At 32.9% G+C, this 13,058-nt stretch overlaps 1 protein-coding gene and 1 pseudogene across 1 annotated transcript; one reads left to right on the top strand and one right to left on the bottom strand.

Annotated features, from left to right (window-relative positions):
* The first annotated feature begins 942 nt into the window (after nucleotides 1-942).
* On the top strand, nucleotides 943-6,606 carry LOC129886376 (SUN domain-containing protein 1). Its single transcript, XM_055961031.1, has 2 exons — nucleotides 943-2,141; nucleotides 6,017-6,606. The coding sequence occupies exons 1-2, from the start codon at nucleotides 1,056-1,058 to the stop codon at nucleotides 6,311-6,313; spliced, it is 1,383 nt and encodes a 460-aa protein (XP_055817006.1). The 5' UTR covers nucleotides 943-1,055; the 3' UTR covers nucleotides 6,314-6,606.
* A 2,834-nt stretch (nucleotides 6,607-9,440) lies between these two features.
* LOC129884019 (B3 domain-containing protein Os03g0212300-like) lies at nucleotides 9,441-10,315 on the bottom strand (annotated as a pseudogene).
* Nucleotides 10,316-13,058: the final 2,743 nt, after the last annotated feature.

Raw genomic sequence — 13,058 nt, 5'->3', positions numbered from 1 at the left:
CTTCTCAAATCACCTCAAGGAGTTCAAGAACTCAAACAAATGTTGAAAAATATTGAAATGAGAAGAAAGGGGCATTTTCTGCCCAAAAAGTTACTGTTCACGCGTGTTACTGTTCACGCGTGTTACTGTTCACGCGTGTTTTGTACAAATTTACGAAAATCACCCTCAAGGTCATTACACAGATGCTGCAATTACGTAACAAAGCTCAAACAAAAGTATTTTGACCCAACTTAATATAAATATAGTTTTGTACTAAAATTAAAAGAAAAATTATTTAAATATACATCTTATTTTATCATAATATATAAAATTTTCTATTATTTAAAAAAATAAAAATCTCCTCTTATTAATTTTGTGGCACCTTTTAAATGAGAAGTCATTTTTGGATATGGTTTCAAGAAATTTTCTGTGTTGCTTCTATAGTTTATTCTCCCACCATCATACATTGAATGTTTTTAGTAAAAATACAATGAATAATATTTGATTATTAAGGAACAATGAACATTATGTATAGTGAATTTATTTTTACAATGAATCATTGAATTCTTAAATTTATTTTACATGAATTATTTAACAAAAAAATATATTATAATGAATCACAGACATACATTGTAATTTATGTATAAAGAATTTATTTTTTATATGAATTCAATAAGTATGATACATAATTTAGTAAGATACAATGATTTTGATGTATTCATTATACTTTACGTATAATAAATTTATTTTTTAGATAAATTCAATAAATATGATACATAAATTAGTAAAATACAATGATTTTGATGTAATCAAAATTAATCTTCATTGAATTTCAAAACAATTAAATAGTACTTTTATAAAATAATAATATTTTATGGTTTCACTTACATTTATTTATTTTTGCAAATTTTAAGAGTTTCAAAATTCAAATTTAAAAGCGACGTTTTTAAGTCAAAAGGGATGTAACAGATTCATTCGAATTCCACTCCCATTATTTTAAGTTTTCACGTCCCTCCATATTTCTTCTCCAAATTCCCTCTCAATTTCTAGGGTTTTCTTCACAATTTTTGTCCCAAATGTCAGCGTCTACAGTATCTATCTCGGCTAATCCAGCCGCAGGTTCAACCCGTCGCCGAGCCGTAGAGAAGAAGCAACCCTCCGCCCTAGATTTAGCCGACTCCAACTTAGCCACCGCCACCGCAGCCGCAGCAGCAGCCGATCCAATCTCCACACCCAATGTTTCCTACAGAAGCGATGGACGAGATGCGATTCAAGTGGTGAAGAAAACCTTGGCTCATACGACATCCTCTACACGTCGCCCTAGCGGCTCGGCACCAGCAGCGAAGAAGCACTCTAAGACGCCTAAGCCGAGGTGGTTGACAGTGGTTAGTGTTGTCACTAAGAATTTATTGTTGCTGGTTGTGTTAATTGGTTTAGTTCAGATGGTTCGTAGACTTGTTGCGAATTCCTATCAAACGAACGACACTGATGGTCTCGCTGTAATTTCTGGGGATTTTGACGGGAAATTCGCTGAAATGGAGTCGTTTGTTAAGAAAACTACGAAAATGATGCAAGTGCAAATTGATGTAATTGATCAAAAATTGGATTCGGGGATTAGGAATGTGAGGGATGAATTGAGTGTGAAGGTGGATGATAAAGTGGAGGAATTGCAGTTGAAGTTGAAGGAAGTAAGTGGCACTAGCGAAAATCTGGAGAAGTTGATGGGTGAATTTAGAGAGAAAAATTGGGTGACAAGGGATGAGGTTGAAAAAATGTTGGAGGAATATAGGAAGATGAAAGGAAGTAGTGAAGTTGATGGTAAGAGTTTGGATGAATTTCGGGTATATGCAAGGGAGATGGTGGAGAAAGAGATAGAGAAACATGCTGCAGATGGATTAGGGAGGGTGGATTATGCATTGGCCTCGGGAGGGGCTCGTGTAGTGAAGCACTCAGAGCCATTTATTACAAAGTCTAGTAGTGGTGATGTTTTTAGTTGGTTAACTAACCGGAATGCAGTTTGTAACAATGCTGAGAAGATAATTACACCCAGCTTTGGAGAACCTGGTCAGTGTTTTCCCCTTAAAGGGGATAGCGGGTTTGTCCAGATTCGGCTCCGAACAGCTATTATACCTGAAGCTTTCACCTTGGAACATGTTGCAGAGGTAACAACTTTTTCTGTTGGGTAGTATAATGATTCTAATACATCATGTTTTCTTTTTTTTGCTTGTGGTGGTGCTGATGCTAATTGTTTAGTACTGTGTGTTTATTTGAGCTTCACATGTATATATGACTATGTATGTGATGAGTAGCTCATTATGTGATGATAAAGCTTGTGATGACTAATAATGTTTGCCCAGGTGCATGAATGTGATAGACGTAGCCTTAAGTCATTATGAGCACAATTAAGTTTGAGCCTGAGATTTAGATTTCAATTGAAATCGATCCATGTGAGTTAGGAGTATCAGCATGGATTGATCCCTTTTATGTATAGACAACATATTGGAAATTGAGAATGTAAAAAAGAAGCATTAGTAGCTTTCATATAAATGTGTACAACCAAAATTGTTTTCCAGTTTTATTCAAAACAAAAGTATATTCCATCTAGGGTTGCCTGTGATTATTGTGCTTCACAAACTAACCTAGGGGTCCAATTAATGCATAAGTGTATGGACTCAAAATTAGAAAGTGTAGGCTTGGGGTAGGCCGGATTGAGTCTTAACTTTCATAGTAAGAGTTTATTGTTGGAGTGAGAATCTTTAACTAGAAGAGGCAAACCCATCCTTCCTCATGTTTGTGCTCTTAATGATTGAGGAATATCTACAATTGATATGCCTTGCGTCTTAATAATTGGAGCTTTCTGTGGAGATCCATTGCAATTGTGATTGTATACATATGAACAAAAAAGCAATTGCTGTCTGGAAAATTGATTGAAGACAAGCGATAGAGCTCATGTGAGCAGCATTCATACTAAGTCTACTGGCACTATCAGGTCTGCTCTAGATACACATGTTATAGTTGAGAGTCATTTTTATATATCTTACTCTTCTCTTTTACTTCCTTTTTCTCAATGAAGTAAGAAGATTTCATTTAAGGCATCAAGAAGATGCATCAATAGTTATAAAAGAGTGAGAAAATGGGATATCTCCTGTAAAACAAAACTATACTAGTCTAACACCAGGGAGCTTACACATTCCAGAAAATAGTCACAACTAGTTACCAGGGGTCTGGTCTTGCCAAAAAAAAAAAGAAGCAAATTTTGCTTTAAGGACATGAAATGGAGTTGAGATCCCACCGAACATTCATGATTTCTTTCATTTCAGATGCACCAAAAACAGAAGTAGGCACCATTTGTCAAAAAAAATTTGATGAACTTACCAGCTCTCCATGAACACCAATTCTCTATTACTTGCTTATTTGCCTTCGTTACATCTCTCTTAGGCTTTTACCTCTGTCTTCACACATATCCTGAAATTCCTGTTCTTCTCTATGTTTCCCTTCAATAACTACCATCATTTAGACTGGTATAATCAATGTGTATTTATGTGATAACCTTTGTAAATTTGTGTTCTGAATGTCAGAGTTATTTTCGGTTTCTAGAGCCATGGCACCTTTAATCTGCTCACAAAACCGAATAACTGCTCTAATGACTAATGCTGCTGGTATCCTAGCCTGAAGAACATTATGGCTGTTGATTGCGGAGAATTTCCTGGTTAGGTTCTTATCGGGTCAAGGGTCCAAAACCACTCAGACCAAGATGGCAAGATGTATTGTCTTGTTTGCTTATATTTTCATCATTGTTTTTCTTTGTTTGCCTAGCAGCTTCATCATTTGATCTCTTCCATTAGTTGAAGTGGACCTTATTTTAATGACAGTTTTTACCTTTTAAACAACACTTGATAGTCTATTTTGTTTGAATATTTCTCTGGACTTACTTCATCATCTATTGATCAGTAGCATCACTATAAAAATCAGCTTTTGATTATAGACTGACCCCTTTTTTCTTTTAGTAATAACCTCAATGAAGATTTTTACCCCCAGTTCTTGAACGGGTACATTTTACCTTTTGGTTCACGCATTGAAAGGTTTCAAGATGCCTTCTTTAACCTTCTCTACTTTCTCATTGTTAAAGTGCCTGGTCAGCCTATTTTAGTTTACACTTCTTTATTTTTGGTGCAGCTTTTCTGTTGAGAACTAGTACTCAAACCATATCTTTAGTTCTTGATTTTGCTGATATATGTGGTTATTGGCCAATCCAGTTCTCATAGGTGGATAAGCTGAACTTTTTACAAGTGAACGTTATTAGTTACTTAGGTTTAGTGAGCACTCATGTTTAAGTAACTGAATGTCATTTATTTAATATCCTCAGATAGAGTATATGTGATCACATGCCTGGATGTACAACTTGTTTTAATGAATATGATTTATTTTGTTGATCATTCATCCAATAGAACATTTTACAATTGTGCCCCCAGACCTTAGTTCAAGTGGGGAAGGTTGAGGTATTTGTGATTTAGGCAACAAATTTGAGCCCCGTTCCATCCGAATTAGGCCTAATATTTAAGTGGAGAAGAGTAGAGAGGCTTGCCTATAATAATCCCAAATCTCAAAGATTGCAGTTGTTTCCAAGGGTTGGCCCCAGACGAGCTCCTTGGTCTTAAAAAACATTTTCCAATTGTATGAAACAAAAAGTATAACTTAGATGAATTTGTCTGTTGCCAGCAAGACTTGAGTTTTCAGAAGTCTGTGTTGCAACCACTTCTCATTTAAGCCAGGTCGTTCAGAGGCTAGGATAAAGGGCAGTGCTTCCTATGGAGTTAAACTGCTTCTTTAGCTTTAGAATCTTGTCTAGACTGACCCTTTACACATTAGTTTGTTAGCGATGAAGATGTTATTTTGTGTCTAATGCCTTGTAGCACATCAGCCAAGGAAAATTCCGTAGAAAGCTAGAGATTGAGGCCTTGAAAGAATATGGTAATTACTAATGTGTAATTTTTTCTGAAGTGCTAATTTTATATATGTCATGTTGAACGTTCTGGGTTTTCAGCAACTACTTTTGTGATGCTTCACTCTTTGAGACTTGAGCTCTAGCATTTATGGCTATGTTGCTTGGACTCTCTAAAAATGTTGTTGTACCCATGTCGGATCTTCCAAAAGTGCACTACTTTTGGAGGATCTGACATGCACAAGCCGACATTTTTGAAGAGTCCGAGCGGCATAGCTTTACGGTGTACTTTTGTGCCTGGCCTCTTAGAACTATATTCATACCTTGAGCAAGAATTCTTACTCTACTGGATTAAATAGATGTTTAGGAGTTCATATGCTCTGCTTCAAGGTTTTATAGTGTTTGAGCTGTTTATGATTTTATCCAAAGGTCACTAGGGAAAAGATCATAAGCAAAAGGGTGGCGTGCAGTAACATGCATGTTGACCTTGCTTGAACTGTTGAACAGCTGGAGGGGCCCTTAAATTACATTGTTGGAGATATATTATAGTGAAGGTCCTAATGGCTAATGTAGGATGGAACTGAACAATTACAGTCCACCGGACAGAAGCGTGTATTACAAGCACTCTGCACCCTCCCCCTCCCTCAAACAAACTATAATTTCCCTAACACTTAAATTGAAAAAATCAACTGCAATGATTCATTTTACTTGATAAAAAAAGGTCAAATGGCAATTAATCGATTCTGAGCTGCAGCCAATCTATGTTATCCTCTTGAGCTGTAGCCTTCAATCCTTGAATAATTGTGTCATTAACATTGTAAAGCTTAAATAGATGTTATGGCAAGTATATTATGGCAATGCTTCTCTTCTTCCCCAGCATGACATGACTTTTAGATTTGTCTACTCACTGTTAGCAGTTCCTCTGTGAGTAGGACTCTATTGATGCTACCGTGTACTTCTTGAAAAAAGTATTATGTTGAATGATTTCTGGCGCGTAAGCTGGCTCAGATACAGTGTTGTCAAAAAAGGATTTCTTGTTCTATGTGGTTACGCTTCTGTATCCAAGTTACTAACAACTCTGGATTTTTTGAACAGAGTGTTGCTTACGATAGGTCCAGTGCTCCAAAGAACTGCAGGATATCAGGATGGCTCCATAATGAAAAGGGGACTGACCTAGCAGCTGATAGTGAGAAGATGTTCCTTTTGACAGAGTTCATATATGATCTGGACAGGAGCAATGCTCAGACTTTCGATGTTTTAGAGTCTGCAGGCTCTAGTGTTGTCGACACAATCAGGTTTGATTTCACATCCAACCATGGGAAGCCACACACATGCATCTATAGATTGAGGGTACATGGCCGTGAACCAAGCTCCTTGGTAATGCAGTCTTAATGGAAAAATGATTTAAATTATTTTGACATTCCTCTCCTTACAATGTAGTGCTTTTGTGTCTTTCTGGTAGAACCCAATCCTACATGTGAGTTGTAATCTTTTGGCTAAGTGTGGATTTGAGATCTTTGCCCTCTGTCATTGACCAGTACTGAGTTGGGGCTAGGTGTAAAAATGTCTTGTTCGTTTCAGCTCCTCAACTGCTGTAAAATTGATGATTTAATTTCCTTCTATGAGATGTAAAGATGATGACTGTCCTGTAAAACTCCTGTTTATTATTTGTTTTTTTTCCACAATCTTGTTTTGTAGAGATGCAAATCTATGCTTTCTACAGCGTAACAACATTGCTTCTTCTTTATAATATTCTTTTTCGGAACGATTGGATTACTCCCATCTGCAAGTAAAATACTCTCCATAAGAGTCGTTCATGAAGCGTGCTGTTACTGGTTCTCCAACTTGCCCCGTTTTTTCATTTAAACACTTGCAAGGCATCAAAATCGTCATTGAGGATTACTATACTAAATAATACTCCCCTTCGTCTATATTTATGTGACACTTTTCGAATTTTGAGATTTAAATATTGCAAGGCATCAAAACCGTCATTGAGGATTACTATACTAAATACTACTCCCCTTCGTCTATATTTATGTGACACCTTTCAAATTTTGAGATTAAAATAAATCATTATTTGACTCTCAAAATTTGAACAGTAGTACATAAATTGGGACAAGAGGGAGTGTAGCAACTAGGGCGGAGCCTATATAAGGGGAGTCGGGAACCTATTTGAGCCACAAAGAGATAAAAGTGACACAAATAAGTTACATTTTTGAAATGTAACTAAAATAGGCTTAGTGTAGAAATTTATTCCGTTTTATGAAAAAAATTTAACAGTAGCCGTTAACTGTGGACGGCTAAATTTTAATGTAAAACAAAAAATTTTCTTACACTTTACAATGTAATTTTTTTTACACTATAAAGTGTAACTATTTCTTACACTTTAAATTGTGTCTCTTTATGCAACTTTTGCAGTATTTGTCATACTATTATATTGATATGACATATTAAAAATTCGAGGATGCCGCAACATTTTTCATCATTCCAAAGTGTGATGGTTGACCAAAGTCATTGTCTAGTCCATAACTTGAAGCAATATTCGTCTCATGCAGTGGTAAACCTTTACAAATAATAATCACAACCAAAAAAATAATAGTCAAAGTATGATTATTGAGCATTATCAGTCACTTTCATTTTTAGTTTTGTTCAAATCAAAATCATATTTACCGATAAGAATATTTTGGTAATGAGTCATGATAGAAAATTCACTGGATTGGGTTATGGGGAATTCATCAATGTTATCATGATTTTCTAATTGAGGATGGACATCATCCGATAAAGGAGAACGCCATCGACTAGTCTTAGGCTCCTTCCTAACATAGATTTCAAGCAAGGTTAATTTGATATGACCTATGTAATCACTTGGAGCCCTCAAAAAGTCAGCCAACGATTCGTCATTATAGATAATCCACTCCCCAAAATTTACTTGTCCTTGTGATAAAAATGAAGTTGGGTACTTTCTGACTATAATCAAAAATTTTGAAATCAGACATTAAGTGAATATTTAGCATTGTATTTAGGGAGGGGGGGGGCAATTATAATGAATGGTGTTTCCGTCATGTATAATTTCACCTTCCCAATAAATTGAAACTCTAACTTTTGGTTCAGAAGACATTTTTGAGATTGAATTGGAAAAAAATGAAGGATTAAAGATGTTGAAGGTGTAATTTTTGACCATCCTTAAATAGAGCTTGGTGGAGCTTTGGAATTAAACAAAATAAAAATATATAACATAACAACTTTTTTCGTTTTTTTGATATGTCATATCAATATAATTGTATGACAAATACTGTAAAAGCTGCATAAAGAGATACAATTTAAAGTGTAAAAAAAAGTTATATTTTATAAAATATAAAAAAATAGTTCCATTTTACACTAAAATTTAACTGTCCATAGTTAACGGCTGCTATTAAATATTTTTTATAAAACGAAATAAATTTCTATATTAAGTCTATTTTAGTTATATTTTGAAAATGTGACTTATTTGTGTCATTTTATCTCTCTCTTTGTGGCTGATATAGGTTCCGGCAGCTGCCTCTTTCCAGATGCCCTCTGTTATAATGTGTCTGAAAGGTCAAAAGTTAAAGGATCTCTGTCTTGTCCTAAAGATCTGATTTCCCCTTTTGGGTGAACAGTCAAATGTCCAAATATATAACGTTGTACGTCGTCAATTTATGTCAGGATCTCCTACTACCATGTTAGTTATTTAATGGAAAACTGAAAGATAATTAACACACAACAGGATATTTTCAAATAAGCTAACAAGGAAGGACTTCCTATTTTTATGTAAAGATATGAATTTTTTAGTGTTTCCAAATCCCCAATACTATAAAATAAAATAAAAATATTATGTAGCAATTTTTTTCTTTATTCAAAGTTATAGACACTTGTTGTCAGATCCTTTTTCGGATTCCGCGCATAGCAGGAGCTTTAATGCACTAAGTTGCCCTTTATTCAGATTTATAGCCTGTTATATCAAACTTTCGAGAAGTTAAAAATGTTTATTTTAAATAAGTGAGGTAATTTGATCATGTTTTTAAGAAAAAAAATAAGTATTTTTGAGTATCAAGCAAAGCTTTTTCAAATGCTTAAGAGAGCATGTTTTTCTCTAGAATCATTTCTAGAAACTTTAGTCTATACTACTACTCTTCAACTATACTTTTCCAAAAAAAAAAACTCTTATGTGAATTATTTTTATTTTTTTCAAAATAAACAATTTGTGGAAACTTATAAACAGGCTATCAAGCTCTCATTTCTAAAGTTTTCATGGACTGAAACTCAAAAATAAATCAAAGGTACATTATCTAAGTTCACAACAACATGAATAACTATCTCTTAGTAGAGTAAAAAATACTCGGTAATTTTCTTTCATTCTATTCTAGTCTTAATGGATATAGGAACCGGAGACCTATTGCTAGCAGGAGATAAAGTATTCCGTAAAATTGATCGAGTTGCATGGAAGTTATCCCGAAAACCACTATTATAGAAAAGAAAAGAAAAAAACAACAAGAAGAAGCTAATACTTATATATCACATGGTCTATTCCTTTAATTTTTTGTATAGTAGTAGTCACTGATTTCTTGCAAGCATTTGTAGTGAATACTTTGACAGTGAATGAAGAGTCCCCTTCATCATCATATATGAAAATCAAGAAATAGCCATTCTTGAGTGAGTGATAACTGATGAAATCTTCCCATCCTTTTCCAATGAAAATAAAAACTCCATCTTCACTCTTTTCAGCACATACATCCCAAACATTCCCATACAAATCTTTTATTTTGTTACTTTCTTTGATGCTCTCACCAAATTCTCTACTGAACTCCTTTGGTAATTTCTGTATATATAGAAACAAACTAGTGTTACTAGACAATAATTTTAAAAGTATAATGTTCGGTATGGAAAAAAATATTTTCTTTTTCATGTTTGATTGGTAAAATATTTTCTCTAGAAATTTAATCACTTCCAACCCTGCAGCCCCATCCCGCATATTTATCTATATTATATATAAATAATTTTAAAATAATATTTTTTTCATATATATCAAACACAGGAAATTTGTATAAGGAAAAGTGTAAATGTTAAGAGTGATGAGAGAGAGTACAAGTTGTTGAGAGCTACGATCAGAAAGGAATAGGTTGAAGAACTCCGGCCGGCGGCTGACCGGTGAGGAAGCTCCGATGACGGCGAGTTTTCCTTCTTCTTCTTAAATCAAAGGCTGAATATTCTTCCTTGGTCGTCCTCTTTTCCGTTTCTCCATTCTTTCTTTCTTTGTTTCTACTAAATACTATATAACTTCAATTAGAAATTAATTTCATGGAATATTTATCATATTGATTACTATATCATGTCCTTAAATATCAAAATTTGAACGTGCTCGATTTATTGATTACTATACCATATTCTTAAATATCAAAATTTCAAACCTGCTCGATTGATTACTATGCCACGTCCTTAAATATCAATACGTGTAAGTTAAACTCATATAAAAAATATTAAGAAAATTAATGTGCGCAGAAGTGGAAAGGAGAAGAAAGCTTAAAATGGTAAGTTTGAAATCTGCAAGGTAAAAGGTTTATTCAGTAGTCCTAAACTTATCTGATTTCTCCATAAAGCTATGCATGTTTGACAACTATATAAGGACACTACACATTCATCTTCTTTTTTTGGGGAAAAAAAAAGGTAAAATTGTTTTTAAATTATTTAAAATGAATAAAAATATGTTTAGTTTATAATTTGGTTCAAAAATATCTTTATCATTAATATTTTAATTTTAAAATATTCTTATTGGTACTTAATAGATTAAAAATGTCCTTTTTTCAAATAAATATATTATTTATTTATTTTTTAACATATTTTTTCCTAATAATGTTTCTTTTATTATCAAATGTTTATTCTACTTCAATTAGAAAAAAATTAAAAAATTAAAAATATTTCTTATTTTATTATAATTATTTTCTATCGTTATTGGAATAAAAACTAATGATAGATTTATTATGATCTTATATATATGACATATATTATCCGTTAAAACTTAGAGTACATGAAACTATTCTATTTTAATTGATAAAATGAGATTATAAAGAGTAAAATAATTTTCTACATTTTTATTACTTAAAGTGGTTTAAAAAAGAAAGAAAACAAGAATAGAGTTCCTTAAAAATAATATTTTATAACCGTCCTTCCATGCCAAGCCAGCACGATGGGGTTCCCCTTCCTCAGACCAAGAGGCTTGGACTATCAGCCCGCTTAGCAAACGAGGCTTGGGATGGGGTGGATGGTTATGGCGTATCGTAGAATGAACTCAACTCTAATAAATACTTGTATAAAATGAATTGAAAAAAAAATACAAAAAAATGGTAATAGGAGCATTTGTCCTATATGTACAAATTCAAATCGGGCGGATCTTTACCCAGAGTAGAGCACAAACCTAAAAAGATGAAACAGACCCATTCAGGAACAAGAAAATACCATCGCGGTTTGGATTAAATCTCGATGAAAGAATACATCAATGAGAAGTTAACTTCATGGTATACCCATGGATTGGCGAGTTCTTATTTGAAAGGCTGCAATTTCTTAACTGCCGCGATTTCTACTCCTGCTAATAGTTTAGCACATTCGTTGTTGTTACTATGGGGTCCTGAAGCACAAGGAGATTTTACTCGTTGGTGTCAATTGGGGGGTCTGTGGACTTTTGTTGCTCTCCATGGAGCTTTTGGCCTAATAGGTTTCATGTTATGTCAATTTGAGCTTGCTCGATCTGTTCAATTGAGACCTTGATGAGAAGGGGCTGGGGAAAGCTTGAACAAATTCCGCGTATCTTTTCCTTTGATGAGGAAAGTATCAATAGGACCAACTGGGGTATTGGTCATGGACTAAAAGAGAAAATATATTTATTCGAAAAAAGGACACTTTTGACCCATTTTATAATAATAGAGACATTTTTGAACCATTAAATAACAATAGGGGCATTTTTGGACCAAAAAATTGATGACGAGGGCATTTTTGGACCAAACTATAAACGATGGACATTTTTGTTCATTTCAAATAGTTTAAGAGCATTTTTGACCCTTTCATCTTTTTTATTGAAATTATCTCACTTTATTGAATTTGATATTTGAATTATTAAAAGTGTGAGTTTCTTACTTAAGCTATGATTCAATGGATAGCAAAACACACTTGACATATATAACAACTCTATTTGTTGACACATTTAAAATATATTTTCAGTGAATTTTTTAAAAATATTAAGGTCACGGCAGAAACGAGACCACAACTAGGTGGAGAAGTAGATGGTGGTTGTAATGATTGTAATAAATTAATTTATACAGTGATAATTCTAACATTTAACCTAAACATTTAACCTAATATTAATTTATTTTGATTAGTTATGATGTAATTATTTTTCTATGTAACATGATTTTTAAACTAAAATTAAAAGAGAGTATACACATATCATCATAAATTAGTTGAGATGTGTCTCGCTAATTATTGAATAATATTTCAGGTTACTCTCAATTTTAATGGTTCATGTATGAAATTCAAAAATTTAAAATAATTTAATTATATTTTTGATCCTTAATTTTTTTTAATTTAATACAGATCTCTTAAAAATCTTCAACATATATTAAGGATTGGACATCTGAAACGTGCATAAATTAATATAGTGGAGCTATCTTCGGAAAATAACAATTGAGATGGATACCTGTTATATATCTTAAGACTATTAGGTCCGTTTGGCCATGAAAATTATCTTCTTTTTTCTCAATTTTTTTTCACTTTAATTTAAAATAAGTGTTGACTATAAATTTCAAATACAATTTTTTTGAAAATAACTAAAACTCTGTTCTCACATTTATTTTTTTTATTTTTCAAATTAGATTAAATTATTTATTTTTATAAAATAGCTCTATTTAAATTATATTTTATGTTTAAATTATATTATATATTTTTATAAAAAAATACATTCAAATTCTACATATTTATCTTAAAAGGTAAGCCAAACACAATTTTAACTTCAATTTTAAATTTTTTAATAAAGTAATTTTTTTTAGATGATCAAACGCCCAATAATTATTCAATCCTAATATTAACTCGAGAGATTAAAATTATCCAGAATCATATAAAACGATTGATT

The sequence above is a fragment of the Solanum dulcamara genome, chromosome 4 (assembly GCF_947179165.1).
Source record: "Solanum dulcamara chromosome 4, daSolDulc1.2, whole genome shotgun sequence".
NCBI classification, from domain to species: domain Eukaryota; kingdom Viridiplantae; phylum Streptophyta; class Magnoliopsida; order Solanales; family Solanaceae; genus Solanum; species Solanum dulcamara.
Note: the sequence above shows the minus strand (reverse complement) of the source record. Positions and strands in the feature narration are given on the sequence as shown.